Consider the following 19548-nt stretch of genomic DNA (forward strand, 5'->3'; position numbering starts at 1 on the left):
CCGGTAAGATACTACGCTCGATTTGATCATAGTTCAACACCGACGTTGAACTAAAATTGTATAGCATTTGAAATAGTTGAAATTCTAATACGTGGTTCAAAAGTAGGCCAGACTGTTGTCAGTCTACATAATCTATCATCTATGTAAGAACGCATGAACTGACTATCACTGATAGATGAAATATGTATGTGGAAGATTTGCCATAAAATTCCACAATTCTACAACACAGGGAAGCAGCAATAAAAGAAGGCAATATCAAGATCTGGGAGGTACCGTATTCTAAGTGAAATATTTAATCCAGAAAAGGCATCTTTGGAGAACTGGATGGCAAAATTCTAAATACTTCCGCACACTCCGAGAGATATACAGTAAAGCAGTTCAAATGTATGCACTCCTATGCGGGACCAAAGTCCCAGTCAAAGTCAAACAGGGAAATTTGTGCAAATCGGAGTCTCAAGAGTGAATAAATACTTGCGTCATTGCAGCGTTAAGACATTCTAGTACAGGCGAGAAAACTTATGAAACCCACCTAAAACAACGGTGATTTGGTAAACTGTGAATGTAAACGGAGAACTGCCTTGTCGTTCGGCAAGCTAGAACAGGCTATGAGGTCAATGCCGGAGAGAACCACACATAAAGGCTGGCAAGCGCGCACAAAGCCCTCCACAGTGACAAGTGCCACACTCAGTAATGCACACTGCAGACGCGGTAAGTAAAACAAAGCACTTGGCCATGGTGGATAAAAATCATGAATTTTTGAAAAACAGATTTTTCTATCAGTTGCTGCGGTGCCCCGGTATCTTACTACACAGTTCTTATGAGGTTAGGCACTGATCGGCACTTTGTGCTGTAAACTAATTGAACCCGTCGTGCATATTCATGATTCAAAATAATCTACTTAACAGAGGAGGTACAAGTCATCACAAATTTTGCCAAATTTTGTCAAAAACATCTAAAGTTACAATCTGTAGTGATGCACCTCTTGTCTTCCTTGAAGCTGTAACAAGCTAAAGTACTGTAGAATGACTTATATTAGCAAAACAGAAAAGAGCTGAGGGCCATTAGCGTGGTCCGAATACCAATTACAAACTGAAAGTGCAACCTGGTAGAATTAAATGTCTACTTGGATGAACACACTTTAAAGAGAAATCAGGTCACCACAGTAGACTCATGCATTTTTAAATAGCCTCATATCGACATTAACAAATGTTTTTATGTAGTGTCACTTTACGGGAATATTAGTGGCTCTATGTGTCGCAGCTCTAATATTTCTGACCTTCTTTCTCTACCTCCAATTTCCGACTATTAAATCGCCCAGATTAACTGGTGGGAGACATCATACACTGCAGGAGGGTGGGTTTTTTTACAAATCGCCTGAGTTTTATTAGGAATCCGTTTTCCCTCCTTCCTAGGCACCGACGAGATCTTCCTAGTCGCATCGTCCGTCGAATCAGCCAGCTTACTACCTGAATGGAGTCTTCAAATAAATATGCATTCGTTATTTCGTCTTTCTCTTGAGTACCTTCTCTGGTATTCTCCAGAGGGCCTTTTCCTTCACATCCAATTCTAGTCAAATTTTTTATTCGCTAACATTTAGGCCTCATCCTTGTATCCGATTGATGGTGCACCTTCACAAGAGCGCATTCTATAACAACCAATCCGTGAGTGGTTGTGTGAGGATCTGTGCATTGTAGACGAAACAATTTGTTAATGAGACAATCTTTATCACTCGGAGCGCACCTTTGCGCATGGATGTTTGAACGTGTGACGTACTGCAAGGGTAAAATGGATCCATGGGGCTGCACTAGTTCTCTTTCTTGGTAAATGCTAAGCTGGCTATACCTGTCGTATTTTTTTTGTCTGGTGTTCCTTCTTGAAGTTGATAGTTTGCTTTATCTCGCATTGACAACTAAGATTTGTTCATTTAATGCCGTTTACGTCAAAGATTTGCAAGAAAGACTTCATCCGAAATGACTATTTGTTATTTTCCGGAGTGCATAAGGCGAACCCTACCCGTGAGCATACTTGCTCCTGCGGCGGGGGGGCTTATCCCAACTCATCTCGAGCTTCATCCCCCGCATCCCTCTGGTAACATTTCTTCACACATAGAGTAGTTTGATTTTCACATTTACGCGGCGTTAGGGTGAGGAAGTCAAACACAAATAGTGGCGGGGACTTTAACGAAGAAACTAATTTATTTAACTGCCTGCAGTACCCATCACCTGAATTCAACTGCTGAAATCACAAAAACATATTTATTCAACTTGTCATTTGAATAAACCCTCCCAGTGAACTTTCATTATTCCTAAAAACGCGTGTGATCATGTGATGGAATCCGCCTGTTGTCTTTCAAATCCTGTTTTTAACTAGTCACTTTTAGCAACCTTAGGATTTTATTTGCTATAAAATTTATGGCCACATGCGTAGACCTTCAAATGGTGTCGCGGTGTTAGTTTGCACTGTAGTGGTAAATAGTAAATGCACACTTGAGGCTGCTACACGCTTCGTTCAGGTTTGGATGAATTTATGAATCAAGTGCAAAAAAGCAGCACAAAAAATTTTTGCTGCCACTGCAAATTGAGTCTTCCTTCAGGTTCAGAAGTACTAGGCACTGCTTTTGACCTTAAGTGTTACGATACATTAGTGAACTCTTGCAGGTCACACGAATAATCTGACACAAAAGCAGTGTTAGATTTGTGTTCAACCTGTTTAAAAAGGGAGTTAATCAATAAAGTCATTTTCAAGGCTCCCTTACTTTGGCTGTGGAGGACGTTACGTATTCATTTGCACTAAACAATGTGGAGTTTTGCCATTGAGTTGGAAAAGTAGTAAGGGATTATAGCTTTTTCCATGCCAATTCCACTTTCCTACTCTTGTAAGAAGAAGAGTATGACGTCAAAGTTTTAAAGGGATCGACGATGGTTTCTGTAATACCTTGATTGCTTGCTTAACTCCTCGTTTTGGCTACGTGGGCGCTGAATGCTGCAGTCATGGTACTTTTGCCCGGCAGCATGGCCTCCGGCCCATGTCAGTGGGCCCCAGCTCTTCCCTACGTCGGCAATCCATACTCTACCCTAGTATTTTGAATTCTTTTGTCTTCAGAAAGGACTCGAGGTGCTACATTGGTAGTAGGGAAGGCGAACCCTTGATTTCCATTCTTGAATGCTAAACCTTAACGTGAGGGAAAAAGGGCATATATTACCTCTGCAAAAATATGTTATGAATACTAGCAGAATGCCTGAAAATGACGTTTATCTTCCGCAATTACTCCAGTCTCGTATTCTGTAGGAACGTCATCAACATCTGAAGCAAAGCTAGTGGTAGCCGTGATCCATCTAAAAAAGTCAGGTACAGAGCTGCCCACGGTACCGATATGAAGATGTCATTGAAGCTAACATGCAATACCTCCTCTATCTATCTACTCGCTGGATAGAACTCAGATAGAAATGACTAGGTAGCTCTGTAATGCAACCAAAGTGATGAGGAGGAAGAGACGCAAAATGCTATCCCCACAAAACTATTTTAAACCCCGTTCCTTCCGGCCATTACTCTTAGGACTGAAGATAGCCAGCACGTTCTCTCTTCCCAAATCCAGCTACCAAACAGGAAAAAACTCTAGATCCATCGCATTTGCCTGGAGGAACCAGTGACGTTATGGTCAGGTGTCTTCTCAATTGCACGAGAGTTCGTTGACCAGCGCAGTTGGTTCGTGAATGTTTTCCTTACAGCACCAGTTGCATTGTGATGGCTGGCCAAGGGAACAGTGGGGACAACGCTCAAAAAGGGAGGGGCTATGTACTACTTGGAGCATTAGTTTAACAGCTTGTTTTGGTCTCGCGGGCACTTGAGTCTCCGCCTTTGTACTTTCACTGGGCATCATGGCCTTCAAGCTATGCCATTAGCCTCTCAGCGCGTCTCTACGCAGGCGATTGATATTTCGCTCTATTATTATTACTTTCTCGTCCTCAGAAATGGCTTAGGGCTCTAAATTTCCCCCCCAGGAGTTGAAGGCAACCTCTCTGTCACATGTTTGACGCAAACTGGCCACTTCTCACCTAAAAGATAATGTTCGAAATAAGTCGTAATATAAATTGGCATCCAGTATACCAAAAATTTGCACTGCTGTAAGCACTAGATACGTTGCAAGCGTTGAAATTGTAAAATTACTTCCACAAGCATCTAACAGTAAGGCTTCAAATATAGTCTTCGTTCAGATAAAAGTTATGGTGTAAAAAGCAAACTTGTCGTGCAGCTATCCCAGATTTCCCTAAAGATGAAAGAAAATGCGATCCTATGGCAAAGTAAGCATTGTCGACAGGCGGAAGAAGTGGGGGTTGATGGCATGGGGAGGAGGTCATGCCACCCAGTGGAAGCACAAAGGCGGAGCCTTATGTGCCGACGAAACCAAAATGAAGGATTAAACAGTCCTAGCATTACAATTGTAGCCGCTTTCTAGGATCTGCTTGCTCCGTCAGCGTACTTCGTTCCCCAAGCTTCTAATTTACCTTTAGGTGAGGATTAGGATTCGGCTGGGATTTGAATTCGCATTCACGCTACAGCATTTACATAAAAGCCTCAAATTTCTGACGGAGAAACCCTGCTACTAGTTTTCTGTGTTAAAACATCCCACCTCATGCGAACCAACATTAAAGTGTGAGAATTTCATTTCCCATTTATTTTAAAGTTCAGCAAAATCTGTATAAGCCTTCTGGTGTAAAGCGAAAGAAGTTGGTTGGCATATCTTCTATGAATTATTATTATTTCCTAAGTTAGGACATTTAAAAAACAACAGAGTGCATAGGTTCTTCCAGTTCATTTGATTTCATGAAACAGTTGGAAATTTAAACGGCCAATTTCCCGTTTGTGGTGAAATTTGATTCACCAAGCTTTCGCCCCTGCTTTCATCCCGTGTATCTTTCCTTTCCATCCATCATCCAAATGTACAAAGGTAAAAGCCAAGAAAGTGGATATCAATGTGTTAGAGAGGCTTAGTGTGATCCACTTTGGTGTGTTCTTGATCGGTAAGATCTCGTACATAAGGGGTGTCGATCACACTCACCTCAAATAAGTGGGCAAGTGGTGTTTGGCATTAACTGGAGAAAAGTGGCTATAATGGAGGTTTACTTCTGTCAAACATTGAGTGTTTCGAGGGGAGATATTATTCTGCAAAAATGTCTAAGTGTCATAGTGGGGGTAGCACATATGCTCTCTCAATAAGAGATCTCGATATAAAGCAGGACTTCCTTTAAATCAAACTCTCATTCGGTCAAAATGTAAATAATTTTATATGGTGCTTCAGCTAAAGATATGTGACACCTTACTGATGGTGTTTTACCAATTGGTGACCATTTGAAAGAAGAAACAGAATAGCAACATGCATTACAGCAGGTGGGCCGGGCGCGCTCGAACCAATCTGATTCGTCGGACGGGTCAAGTCGTATGTTTGCACGCGCGCGCACCTGCCAGCCCAACTGACACAGAAAGGCACCACTGTAGCTGCAGAAGCAGCAGTCTCTGTCGAGGCAAAGTTCACACCGCTCTCTAGTCTGTTAACCAAAAGGAGTGAGGGAGGTAGGGCGGTGAAATGGCAGCGTGACACCGCATCGCATCATATCGTCGAACGCTCAGTGTCTCATTAAAGGGAAATGCAACTGACCAGAAGCATGGTTGATGGTGAGTTCGATGTCCTTCCTTAATCCAAACCATAAGAGTAACAAACCGCCTCAGCTTAGTGGTTATTTGGTTTCCAGGTTTTATTATTTACATTACTCGTGATCATTCGTTTATGACATCGTGTAAAACCCCCTACTTATTTGAGCGCGATCAATCGGTACGCTGCGTTTACCGCGTTCGTCTTCATGGTAAAGTGGGAGGTGCGTATAGGTGCCTCTCTTCGCGCAATTTAAGCCTCTTTTCTAATATGGTCAAGTGACCCTTGTAATCCCATTTATCCACACTCAGTCGGCGGTGAATGCATTCATTCGTATCACACTGTCACTGAATTTGTGAATGACCTCTCTCCTCGCCTACAAATGAACCCAAGGTGGCAAACGTGCTTATCCGACCTTGTACTAGTACTGAAAAAGGAAAATTTATTTATGCATGCTATTTTTTATTGTTTACTAACTGAAAATGCTAGGCAAGAAATATGTTTTTGGAAATCCTTATCTTCTTTTAACTTGATGCATTTTTAGATAATCATACCTCAAGGAAGTCGATTTACCTCTCTCAGCCAACAGTAAGTTCAACTAATTTTAGTTATTCTCTTGAAAATGGAAAGAAGAAAAGTTCACAGCAGTAGACAAAATCTTTGCCATAGGGACATGCCTCCTAGTAGACAAAATTCAATTCATTTTTTTTTTATACACTGGGTGAAGGAGGGAACAGAGATTGGTGCCATGCAATAGCGTTTATGTGGCTTTTCATCCAATTCCAACTAAGGTATCAAGTGAAATTAGAATGTAAGCAATTCCCCAGGTAGTTCCGCTTCTTTACCTACTACGAGGAGGCCGGTGAAAAGGAAAGTTCACGAATTATAAAATATCAAGTTCACTTGAAGGAGTCGGGGTGATGATTGGCCACTCCAACGCGGTAGAAGACTTCACGGTCAATGTGGCCACATGATCTGTGGCTTCGGTGTGTGCACTTTATTCAGGTCCCTCCTACACCCTGTTGAAGTTCAGAAGCGTTAAATGTCGAAATTGTTGATCGTAGACTGCCAAATGAATTCGGGCAAAAGGATTGCCCACCAAGCTGACAGGCAAGAATGCGGAGAGACTGGACTTGCTATATTACATAGTAGCAAATAGGCATCGACGATTTCTTGTGTCAAGTACCCTAGGAGGGGGAACTTTTGAATACATAGGCAGTATTTTAGGGACTATACCTCTGAGTTTTGTTTTTTGATTATTATTTGCTGCCTCTGTAGTTGTACCAAATTCCCATCGACTTGATTGGCTCCTCCACCATTCGTTCTCGCAGTCAAGGTGAACGAATCTACCGTAAGTATTTGAGTCTGTGCTGAATCCTCTTCGTCTGATTGTCGCACTCCCCTTTAAGGACTCGTTTAGGGGCAAACGGAGATTCATCCCGTGTTTGAACCGCCTCCTAGCTTAGTATCTCTTTATCGAAGGCGCGTTGTATGAGTAATTATTAAAACGCCAATCCCTCCCAAACGCCATCTGAGGATTTATGGAGACCAAAGCTTTGGTTGCAAGTTATATTGGGGAGAACTTTTCTTCCATGGTTATTGTGAGGCAAGTAAATAATGCAAGGTGGGGTTCAATGACCTTGATGACGCAATTTTGGGTTGACTCAAGTGCCTCGTGTCCCTTGAACAATTTAAGCTGCTCTTTGAAGGGGAAGTTTATGAAAAAGCTGTAAGCAGGAGCAAAAAATAGCGCGAAGATCACCAGATAGAAATATTTGGCGGACTTTGAGACATAAAAGTGGCATTTATAAGTGGTATGTACCTCATAAAACGACTCACCAAATTTAATACTCTCTCCTGCATTGCAGACAACTGTCCTAATGGACGATACAGGACTGAAATAACTCAGCTCTGTGGCGAGAAATACATAAAAAGGTAAGTCATTTCTGAACATCTCCCTTCGTAGGATGGGGTGACGTGGAGGATAGCTTTACCCGCCACATTGGTTTCCACTTCTGGTGCCGACGTTTCCCTCAGCAGCCTTGACCTTTCCCTACTATTGTAAACACTTTATTGAGTCATGACGTGATAGATGTGTTGGAAAGGTAGCTTAAAGTTAGTAACACAGTCAGTTAAATGAGTAAGGAAGTTAGTACGTAGGTGGAACATTTCCTAGGACCAACGTGACACCGTGATGTTGACTGGTAAAATTTATTTTAACCCTTGGTCCCTCGAATATCGCCTGGCTTTTAACCTATGGGAAGTGGGTATTCACTCGGCTGTAATTCGGTCACGTAAATCTCGAAGCATATTTTATCAACAAATGTCTTTCTTCAATTTTTAGGTATCTCCCGCATGGGGAAAACGGCGCACGATGGGGTAAGTCAAAGCACCGAGGTAGAGCCCATAAAGGTAGAATGAATCACCCTCCAAATGTGCAATATCCTCGATTCTCATTCACCTCCACCATAATGATGGCCAGCAGTAGTCCAAGGACATTTTTCGATGGGTTTTCATGTAATTCCTTGCATTCGGAAGTGGGATTTTCCAACAGACGAACATTTTATTGCCTAAGCAGTTAATCGGTGTTACTTTAACCCTTTCACCACCTATTGTGTGACGCCCTAATTTCCCCATCCGACGCAGGGGTCACAATTACGTGATACATAGATGCACGTAATCGCTTGTTACCAACAGACTGTAGATGATCTTTGTAGGGGAAGGGATCATTTCGATAGTCAAAGTCTTAGTGTCATATCAGAACAGGAGGAGCACCTGAGCTATGGTAGGGGATTTTCCGCTAAGGCGGAGCCCGATAAGGAAAGTGTGTTAAGTACATTGGAACGTGTAGTATCTCGGATCCAAATTAAAAAACAGGGCAAAGAAATTTTAGCTATCACTTGATCGCCCGAAGGTTTGGTAAACTCTAGAATACTTAAAATGAATGTCATCAGGTCGCATCTCATGCATCCTGTGGTTTGAAAATAAGGTTGACCGTGGCGATACATGTTTACCCTCATTTTCATCATCTGGAAAAGATTACTACTCGGGGAAAAGAAACGTAGGGCCTCAAAACAAGTTCTTCAGAGTTGAAAGTAGAAAGCGTAAGGAGAAGAGTTATCAGCAAAGATATTGTTGTACGTGCTGGACCAACTTTTGAAAGGTTTAAAGGAAAGACAGTAGGTAATTATTTCCTTAGGTCACCACGTGACAACACTAGGTAAAAACACATCAGTAACAAAGCATTCTTTTGTGTGGGCTGGCCAGAAAGTTATTCCTTGAAATGTTTATATAATAATGGTGAATACTTCAAGTGGTTTACCAGTCTAACACCAGTGGCTAGAGTCAATAAAGAGCCACCAATTTCCCTTTCCATCCAAGGTGTCCAAATGCACCTGAATAGTTGTTGCCTGTTTCCTACACCGTTCAATCCTATCATTTTATTTTGTGATGGACACGAGTGAAATGCGGACTCTCCAGGCGATCTTATCATTGGGAGAGTCAAATACCGATTCTTGTGGCCGGGTGAACTTGTGTGTTACCAGGTCACATCCTACATGTCCGATGCCCTGAAAAACACGATTTACTTTCGCTGCACCCTTGCATGGCTTCATTATTTAAGTTTGCAAGAGATGCATCTGCATGTAAGAGCTTCAAAGTTAATTCCACAATTACTGATGATCAGAAAGTTGGTGGTTGCATTCAGTGAACTGAAATGATGGTCCGCCTTAGGGAGGAGGCTTTTCAACTCCCCACGGTGAAGGCTTATGACACTTTGAGGAAACAATTTCACATACAAATCTTCCCGTTAAGAACACTAGTTCTTTGGATATGGACACGAATGTCATTAGACTGGGAGATAAACACAGATTTCTGCATTTGCTCGGAGCCGAAGCTGTGGTCATTCCCTTAAGCAAACCTTTCAATCTGTTTCAGACTCGACCCTGCGATTGGCACCGAGCATGGGCACCCTGACGCCGCAGCAATGGGGTACCCTTAACTCACAGGCCTCGCCACATGAGACCATGAGCCAGTTTTCCCACTGGCTGGGTGAGGGCGCCAACAAGAAGCAGAATTTTTTCCAAAACACCTCCCAAAGCACCTTCAACCAATGGTTCAGACCCAACTTTTCGCGAGATGCCAGTAGGTTGATTGACCGATCTTTCTTGAGTTGCTGAAAGCGGATCCTTTTGATGACCGGAAAAGTTTTAACTAAGCACGCACTTCATTATTCTTGCCGCCTAGGCGTACAGTATCTCAAGAAACAACCTCCTGGGGGTTTTGTCATTCGTACGAGTTCCCGATATCCTAGTTGCTATGGATTGAGCATCAAAACGAAGGATAATGAAAACACTAACAATTATGGCGGTGAGTTCGCCCACTTCTACTGAACAAGCACTACCCATTCCAAGGCGATTTCTCGGCCCACGTGAATGTTCTTTCATGACATGCAATTAACAGCCTGTTTAAACCTTTTAGCTAACTACCTTTAAACTTTCTCACTTTTCCCTTTCTAGATTTTTCTTTCAAAAAGTCCTCACCTCTCGAAACACTCGTGAAGCCGCTAAAGAGCTTTCCGTCTAGTTTAGGAAAGTCTAACCAACCTGACAGCATGAAAATGCCAACCTATTCTTGGATTTTGCGAGATGATTTTTCTTTCTGTTTTGTCAAAATGGCAATTGCGTGACGTTAAGGGTTTGTCTGCCAGACTAAATTGTATACCTCAACCTGTTTGGGGTGTCGGTGATGAGGCCGTTGCGCCGTTACCCGAGCTGTCGAATAGCAGCTTGAGAGATGCATACAGCTGTTTTAAAGCAAATTGCATTGTTTAGGGCTATTATGAGGAGAGCCATTTGGCCTCCTTCGGTACACCTCTCCGGCAATGCCAGGATATGCTCTGAACGCTGAAGAAAGGAATAAGCAAATTCAGCGTGTATTGAAGTCCTTGATTAGTACAGAAATTAGCATTAATTAGCGTAATTTTCGGTGAAGATCCACAATTTACCCCAAAGTGAATTAGAATATTTAAATGCCAAGTTAGGGTTGTATAAACATTGGTCTATAACATTCCGACGTCAGGCGCTAATTGCCCTACCTCGATTGCCATTAACCCCATCGCCTCTCCAAAAAGGCCTAATAAGCCTCTATAGTGAATATCCTGATCCAGGGCTTGAATAAGTACCTTACATCGATGCCGGTTCAATCACATAATCCCATCAAAACTAGCATATTGCTTTCAAGAGGTTGGAAAAGGTTGCTAATAGCTTAACTCTGTTCGGATTATACAAGGGAAGTTGACGTAGAAGGATAATGAAACCAGCAAACCTCGATCACTTGCCTATGGAACGGCTTCAAATAAGTTGCGCATAGATGGGAAGTTACTAGTGGTGACGGTTAACTAGGAAAAAGAAGATGCTGAAATAGTATCATGATTAAGTGGAGGACAACGAGATTTCATCTGAGATGGGAACGAGTCTGTTTATTGTATTTTCTACACCGACACCCGTTCCAATGTTGTGGACTGAAAGGAGTGGGAATGCGAGAGACGAGGAAGGTCCACCATGTGGCATCTTTGATTGTTCAACAACAATATGACTGCATGTTATGATACGCTAACCGCATGTGAGTGACGGCGGTGTCGTTTCGCTACAGTGGGGTTCCGAAATGTGTCTCTGCCTGTGCTACAGGGCTGACGGGTGAGCAGTCGATCCGACACTTTCTGATAGGAGAGAGCGCGGAGGGCTGTTTCCAGATTCAAGGCACGGAGATGGAGCCGAAGTTCAGGAGTCTGGTGGATCTCGTCGCCTACCACTGCCAATGCTCGGGGGCACTGCCCTGCGTCCTCCGTCTGCCTGGCTACCCGGCCTCCTCCACACTCAGTCTGGTGAACGCTGACATCCCATTGCCGCCACTCCGATACAACGAAAGCAATTCTATCGGTAAGTTTCCATCTTCCCACCATCTACACCTTCATCATTGGAGGTGTTTGCAACCACGGTTTTAAATTCATTCCTGGTGAGGAGTGAGGACTACATAAGGTCTCAAAGACAATTTCAAAATATAGATTTTGGTTTTTTATCAGCATTAATACAGTAGTAAAATTTACCGCCATTCGTTTGGCTGACTCCAAAATTACGTGCGTCGATTGACATAGGACACAAGAGTCCATGGAACACTATGGTGGAACCACAGAAACCCTGACAGACTAGCTGCGCGGAATCAGTAACGCGGAAGATTAAAAGGTCTCGCGTATAAGAATGTATAAATAAGTCAGACATCAGCGGATTACATCGCTTTAATTGGAGCACAGTTGAAGATTGAATTGGAGCTAATTTCAGTATGAGGTCTTAAGTTTCCGTTGGGTCTGTAGCTTCTCAGATCTTCCCAGAAGTTATGGTAAACTGGTAAATCCAGGAGGTCTGTAAGGCTTCGAGCACGGCTGGAGAGCTACGCCGGCAGATGGCGGCATGGGTCGCAAGGATTAAAGAGGTCCTGCAGATGCATTCTCATTGGACCACTTGTCAGATCAGTACAAATCACTAAAGTGGCCACCTTGATCATTTATTAATGAAAGAGGATAGTGAATGCCACGTAAAACTATCAGTTTAAACAAATTGTGGCAGGAATGGTTTAAGCAATACTCTTCGGTACTGTTAACAGGTGAATCCCTTTGTACCTGCCACTGAGGCATTTACACATTTGGTGGAATTGGATTTCAACGCAGAGTGAATAAAACAAAGTGAAGTCAAAAAGTCGAAAACGCCTGGATAAGTAAAAATTTCATCTAAATTATCTGATCACTCCAGTGGAGATTGAGTTACACCTGAAGTTAAGGGATAATAAAACTGCTGAAACGCTAGATGCAATCCTTTAAGCACCGTAGAGGCTGCAATGCCACGTTGGTCATATTTGGACCCGGCCGGGGAATAATTCAGTTAGGCCTTCAAAGCAGGACCTACTTTCCGATTTCATGATTCACAAGGTGGACTGAATACCGGTAGGGGATTCCATTTGTAACTTGATTTAACCTGATTGATTTATAAATCCGGGTGCAAAGGGTCAAGTAGAAAATAACAGGAAAAAGTTGTTATCTTTCCAATTTGTCATAGGATTAAAATGTGGACATTTATCACTAGCATTTTGCAGCACGATCCATTAGCCCATTCAAGGCGATTCGGTTTTAGGTTAAAGTTGGAAAAATGTCCCTCGGTGTCGAGGCCAAAGGTGGAAGGTGCAAATCTTTTGTTTTTGCTGCATTTTTATGCCTCGCAAATGTATTGTGTAGTACTTTATAACCATCAACTCTGCTAGTTGACCATTTTGTGCAAGGATGGGCATATAACGAAAGTGAAGATTTCAGACACCTTTGAGTAGAAAAACTCAATTATACTTGGCTGCCCGGAAGGATGTAATATGCCATTCTTTAAGAGTTCCTGAAAATAATCCGACTTGCAAGTGGAAGAAGCATATTCTTTACAGAAGGCTGAAATTTAGGCACAAATGGAGGTTGTGAAGCTGACCCCTAGTGTTAGGCGTCTCTAACAGGGCATCCGTAAATCCTGATATTGTGCCTTAGACGGAATGGAAATGTTTTAACCGCTAATTTTTCCAGTATATCAAATGAACCAAGCATTAGTTGTCAAATTTCCCTGAAATTAGTGATTTGATTGTGTGACTTACAAGTCATGGTGGCGAAATGTGGAAACCACCGTCTAGATTACACTTTCCTTAGAAAGCATGAGTGATCCAAAAAGAGAGGCGAGTCCATAATATGGTACGAAATGAATTAGGCATTCCCTATTGACTTTGTTCCATCCACGAAATCACATTATTTACTCATAAATTATGCCGACAAGAAAGTGTGAGAGATGCTGCCTCAGTAGAGCTTTTCGCAATCTAAGAATGCGATAGCATTAAAACATTGGCAAGAACTGTAGTTACTTCTAGCGCCCCGAGTCTTTTCTGAAGACGGAAAAAGGAGTAATGCTTGGGCAGAATATATATTACCGACTCAGGGACTACAGGCATGGCCCAGAGGCCATGTGGCCTAATGAAGGTACTATCGCGAACCCTTCAATGCACACAAAATCAAAACAAAGAGTTAGGCAAATGGTTAAAGTATTGCATAGTCCTCCTCTCCTCTTTAAAGCGTCGTCCTCATGGTCATCATAACGTAGCCGGTGCTGTAAGGAGAAATGCCCACAAACAATACACGCCAGTTATAGAATCTGTGTGAAAGTGCGGATAGCATTTGACTACAACACTGATTCATGCTAATGATACCACTGGAATTGGAGCTTAGCCCTGTTTAGTAGCTGCATTTGGGGACGGAGGATTGCGTTGGCCATCACGTATGGCCATCACTAATTGACACAACGCTGGCCTGGAAGCAGTTACTTAACAAAGGGCGGGGTTAAAATGGCTTGGTGCTAATAAACTGCCTCTATTCCGCCTTGCTACTTCGTGCTCGTTTGAGTACTACCCAGCTTTATCTATTTATCTGGGTCTATCCAACTAGTAGAGAGGTGAAGGAGGTGGCGTGTGTCCTCTCCACTGACATCCTCATACAGGTACCGTTGACAGCTCCATAGCGGGTTTCTTCAGATGGTCCACGGCCGCAGAGATCGGGATTCGCTTTCCGTTGCCATCAATGTAGCATCCCGAGACCCCATGAAGTCGAATGGGGTCGTAATCATTAAAAAGGATATGTGATGTCGGCGAAGAGAGGGGTTGGGGTTGCTGGCATGGCTTGGCGGACTCTTAGGTTAAACAACTAATCGATTTATTTTTATGTTGGTTGAAGGTCCCAGGGCTAACGATGCTTGTCAACAAAAATGTCCATAAGATTAGAAATCAAAGGATTACCTGAGAGCGTCTCTAATTTCCACAGTTGCTTGTTGAACTGATGAGTTTCGGTATCGTCTAAAACCGATTCAAAATGTACATGAATTGTCCCACTCTTTCGGTAGCAGTAGTAACAGTTGTCTTGCATTTTCACTTTTTGTGACCATTTGAGTGTACAAAAGTAGTACACAAAAAACAATTATGGGGGTACTTTTAAAGCTGCTATTTTGCTGCTAGAATTCCAGGTCTTCTATCTGGGCACCTTTGACGTCTTCTTTCTGAACGGCAGCAATGCTGTCAGCTCGGCTATGGACACAATCCATCGAACGCAGAGCTCGCACCTCCGTCCCATTGTCGTCAGCTTCCGCGTCAGTCCTGAGGGTGTGACCTTGACTGACCTTCACTGTCGACAATTCCTTCGTCGGCATTTTGGTGCTGACTCCTTCCTCTACATTGGCGCTGATCCCTACGGCAGAACGTAAGTCGAGGGCCTCAGCCCCTTCTCTCCTTCGCCCTCTCTGGACTGCGTGTTTTGTCCATGCTTTTAGAAAACGAAGCACTACTTAGCAGAAAATACCCCTATATAATGTGCAAATCATACTTACAGTTAGATTTTGGGCACTTACCATGTGGCAAGACTAAACCTTATGCAGTGTAGGCGGTTGGAAAAGTACTGATCCAGGAATGTTATTAGAGTCACCATTTGACGGGGACTGCTATGCGCAGTCAAAAAAGTCATGCTACAGAGAAATGCGTCGCCATATATTTTCCACTTAACTTCAGGTTGATGGAAAACAATTCAGAAAACGCGAACACTAACAACGGACGGAAGTAAGTTGTCATTTTGTCCCTTCTTATTATTACAAGCCATACATTACCGAACGACTCGGAAAGTATTAATAAACGGGTTCGTGACTAATATTATTTGGCCAAGCATTCTTTAAAATACAGAAAACCATGCCTGTCTTTCCACCCCAGACAAATAAGGCGAAATGAAGCCTCCATAGCTGTTGTGCATAGCTTTTTGTGCCCACACGACAAACGGATGTAGGAAATTTAGCTTGTTGTGTATGTTTTTGTCAAGCTACCTTTTATAGCAGTTATTTGTCAATCGCCATTCATAGTTAAAAGCTAAATCCAGGAGGATTTAACTCGTAAATGCAAAATGTATGGATTACATATCTTTGAACTTTTCTTCATGCATGTGGACAGCGTGTGACACTGGGCTCCGATTAGAAAGTGCAAATTCTCTCAAGACCTTCCCACATTTCACTATGAAGCTATCGTAAGGGTTAAATTATAATTGGTGTGAATTTACCACTTGTTAAGTGGTAAGCTTTAGATTATCCCAGAAATTTCCAGCTTTTCTAAACACACTCTTCCCTTTGTCCACAGATACTACCAAGCAATGCAATTTTCTATTAAGTGCTGATTAAAAGTGTCCTCATCAAAACCCTTGATGTATCAATCCGTGGGCAGCGATTAGGTTCGTGTGAAATTGAAGCCCACTCGGCCACACCTGTCCGTTCATCCGACTACGCCCAGTGAAGCCGCTGGAGTTGGAGGAGGAGTCGCGTGAGAGCGGGGATATTTTTAAAGCCAGTGCACACCCAATAAAGCCATGGGGTTGGGTTTTTTTGTCACTAGGCGAACTGATTTGCTAACTTGTGTTAGCGAATAGAGGGGAAAAAGACGCTTTTTGGACATCACGTTCGATTGATTGCACAGAGGTGCCTACTTTGGGGGATTGTCAGGGTCACAACGGCCGATTGGGAAAGGGTAGTAAATCAAGTGAACGCATCACCTTGGATAAACCTTTCTTAGGCGAGTTTTTTTGGTAAAAAGATGCTCAGATATTTCTGCTAATAAGTGTGCTGCATAATTTTAGGATTTTCGGTTTTGTGGTTCGCGTCTCTGACACATCCGAAATGAACAGTTGTCATCTATTCGCGCAGCAATTCAACACCCAGCCATGCGAATTCATTGTGGAGACGGTTAAAAAGATGTTGAGTCGGGAAAGGTTGTCGGGTTTTTGAGGAATGCCCAATGCCTGCAAAAGCGTCAAATTAGCGATTCCACATTTGATGTCTACGAGATCCTGCTATCGACCAAGCACTTCCCTTTAACCCGTATTTTCGCCACTCTGGGATGACATTTTAAGTCAACAGGAAACGCTTCGCCCCACCCGTACCCGAGATTAACTCCATTATTACACATGTGACTGTTCTACGTATGTAGATTTCAGTATTTATTAGTCATCGCTGATATCTAGTGTTCCTTTGATAAAGTACTTTTAAAGAAGTTGGCAATAAACTTTGAATAAATCCCCAGTCAAAACCGACAACATAGCGAAGCAGGCCTACTGTGCCATTAAACTCTAGCCTAGGTTGAGATGTTTCTTTTGTTTATAGTCAAGTGAATCGATGTAAGCAAAACGAATTGACTTGAAGTGGTTCCTTAAAACAGCAAATTCTGCTCAGTGGATGTTTTCTTTCATAAAAACTTGAATTAGTTAAAAGAAGCACAAGCATCGCCATGTGGGGAATCAAAAGACGTTCGGGGAGGCTTTGCTGCTATATAGGTAAATGCAACACGGGTTGGTGACTAGGACGAAATCTTGCGCAAAAAACGTTACAATATGTAGAAATGATTAAAGTACTAGAGCCATTACATGTTACACTAGAAATGATGAAGAGCTAAACATCGTGGTATTCCACTGGTCAACTAAATGGATTCGTGTAATAATGCGATCATTCATGCATTAAATGCACAAATCAGATATGAAATCTAAAAATGAGTTGAGGTGTATGATGAGGACGGTCGCACACCTCTCCATTAAATAGATCATTCAAAATATCAAATTAGGAGAAGACGGAGTTCCAAATCACTTAGCTATAAAGTAAACCCTAACTAGATCAAAAAATTCAAGGCCTTTTGAAAATTGCTTCATCCAACAGAGATAATATTCATCCATTAGGGTTTAAGAAGGCCTGCCAATATGTGTCGAAGCCAAAAATCCATCAGGACTAAGCTTCCTTATTTCTTCGAAAGGACGAATAATTTACAAAATTGGGGGAAAATTTTTAACTAGCTAAGGAATACAATCATGTCAAAATGCGGTGCAACTTTAATGCATAAAGAAAGACTCAAATTAGGCCAGCACACACTGCTTTTTTTGTACTTATGCGTTATTTACATAAATAAACTAATATGATGCCTAATATTCTTTGCTTTACTTTAAGTTTAATTGTTTTATTTTATTATACATGTGCGCACTATTCAACATATCGCTCGTGGTTTTGATTGGTTGGTTCTTGCACGTTGTTCCCCTTAAACACACTGTAGTGAGGGAGTTGGGTTTTTCTTGCATTTTCACTATGCTTAAGCGTTATATTTGTCCTTGCTCGTAACATGCGTTAGTCGCAGATTGCACAGGTCTTCTGTGAGGTAACTGCCGCTTAATTTTTTATATTTGATAACCTGATTGCCGGAGAATTCATTTGCATTTTGATATGTCTTGTCCACAAATTAATTAAAACCTTTTCAGCTTTTTAGCTGCTTACTCTCCATTAATATGCGACTTTTCACCCACAACATCCTTACGTCTCGTGTTCTCAAATCCGTTAAAGTTGGGTATCCCCTTGCTATAAAGGTGAAGGTTTTTCTCACAACACATTTCCTCAAAGGCCACAAAAGTGGACATAACTCCTATGGATTTTGAGGCCAAAACTACCGCCCGCTTCATTCCAAAAATTGAGTGGACGGTTCTAAAGTCCGCAGCTGAGCAGGTAAGTTGATAAAGGGAAATTTTTTAGATGATACAGAACCTTATTCCTGGACTCCATTTTTAGTGACACCTTGATTTGTGTCGATTTGTATAACAAATTTGTGCTTATGTTAGTGGTTTTTTCTGGTTTTGCGTTTGGCATCTTACCATAATTTGAGAATTCTTCTGCAACAGGTTGGAGCAGATCATGTGGGCCAGCTACCAGACAGCATACCTGATGGCTATGAGAATAATGAGGAATTTTTGCACCTGGCTCACAAGGCTCTCATGGAGGTAGATGTGATCGAGGGAACCTTGGTCTGTCCTGAGACGGGTCGCGAGTTTCCTATCCACAATGGCATTCCAAATATGCTTGTCAATGAGGATGAGTAATGTTCCCATGGCCTGCGGTCTCACCCGAATGTCAGATATGTACACATATCGGCTACTTTTTTCTGCTATCGAACTCTCTCGAGGATATATATGCATGATCACTTTCATGTATCCTTTTTGCATGTTGTTATGGTGAAGATGGTCACAGTAGTCGTGATACGCATAAGCACGATATGCATAGTCAGGGTTCTTTTTTTTTTGCCGATCACCAAATTCTCAGAGAAGTGACAAAGCCTGTGTTCCACTGGTCTCAGTGTAGGATACGAAGCGACTATACGGTGACAAAGTGCGTGTTTGTAAGCAGTATTAGCTATCTTCTCTCCTTCTTTGGGAAGAGGATAGCATTTAAGGGCCGGCTGCCCTTTACTTGACGGGTAGTTTGGGTTGTCTTCATCGTCGACTCGCAGTTTTACACGGAAGGAAAGGTTTCATGAGTGTCTCCGTTTGAACGGTGAGAGTAAAATACTCATCGTTAAAATTCACTCCCGTGAAATCCTTTAACATCTAACCAATTTGTCCAAAGTAGTGAACAGGCAGTTTGAAGCAAATATTTTGTGTAAGAACACTAGTGAAAAGTAAATAGGTGACTACGCCTAAGACACCGTTTGGATTTTTTTGTTAATCTTCCTGTTAGTGGTTCGGGTCTGGCAGGGGGTGCACTCCAGATTTGATCCCAGTTTTCTCCTAACCCATCTTACCATCTATGGAGTGGGTGCATTCCACAAAGCTGACAAGTGCATGAGCTCAGATTTTTTGCGTTATGAACTCTTGAATGGATTTTAGGCGTTGAATTGCCTCCGGTTCAATTGTATCAGTTTATTTTGAAGTAGTGATTCTGCTGATCTGCGACGCTATCAAGGAAGCGGTTTGTTCATCTTGTTACTGCTTAAATTGC

The 19548-nt window shown here is 42.3% G+C and overlaps 1 protein-coding gene across 1 annotated transcript; it reads left to right on the plus strand. All coding sequences in view use genetic code 11, as the record gives it.

Moving 5' to 3' along the window:
* Nucleotides 1–7466: 7466 nt before the first annotated feature.
* EGR_02589 (tRNA methyltransferase) lies at nt 7467–18653 on the plus strand (the record flags this gene model as incomplete). Its single annotated transcript, XM_024491838.1, has 10 exons — nt 7467–7585; nt 8368–8474; nt 9587–9793; nt 9896–10018; nt 11338–11589; nt 14732–14972; nt 15278–15325; nt 18050–18152; nt 18181–18282; nt 18456–18653. 10 exons carry the CDS (start codon nt 7467–7469, stop codon nt 18651–18653), a joined length of 1500 nt encoding a protein of 499 aa, XP_024353653.1.
* Nucleotides 18654–19548: the final 895 nt, after the last annotated feature.

Source organism: Echinococcus granulosus (assembly GCF_000524195.1).
Source record: "Echinococcus granulosus chromosome Unknown EG_S00012, whole genome shotgun sequence".
NCBI classification, from domain to species: Eukaryota; Metazoa; Platyhelminthes; class Cestoda; order Cyclophyllidea; family Taeniidae; genus Echinococcus; species Echinococcus granulosus.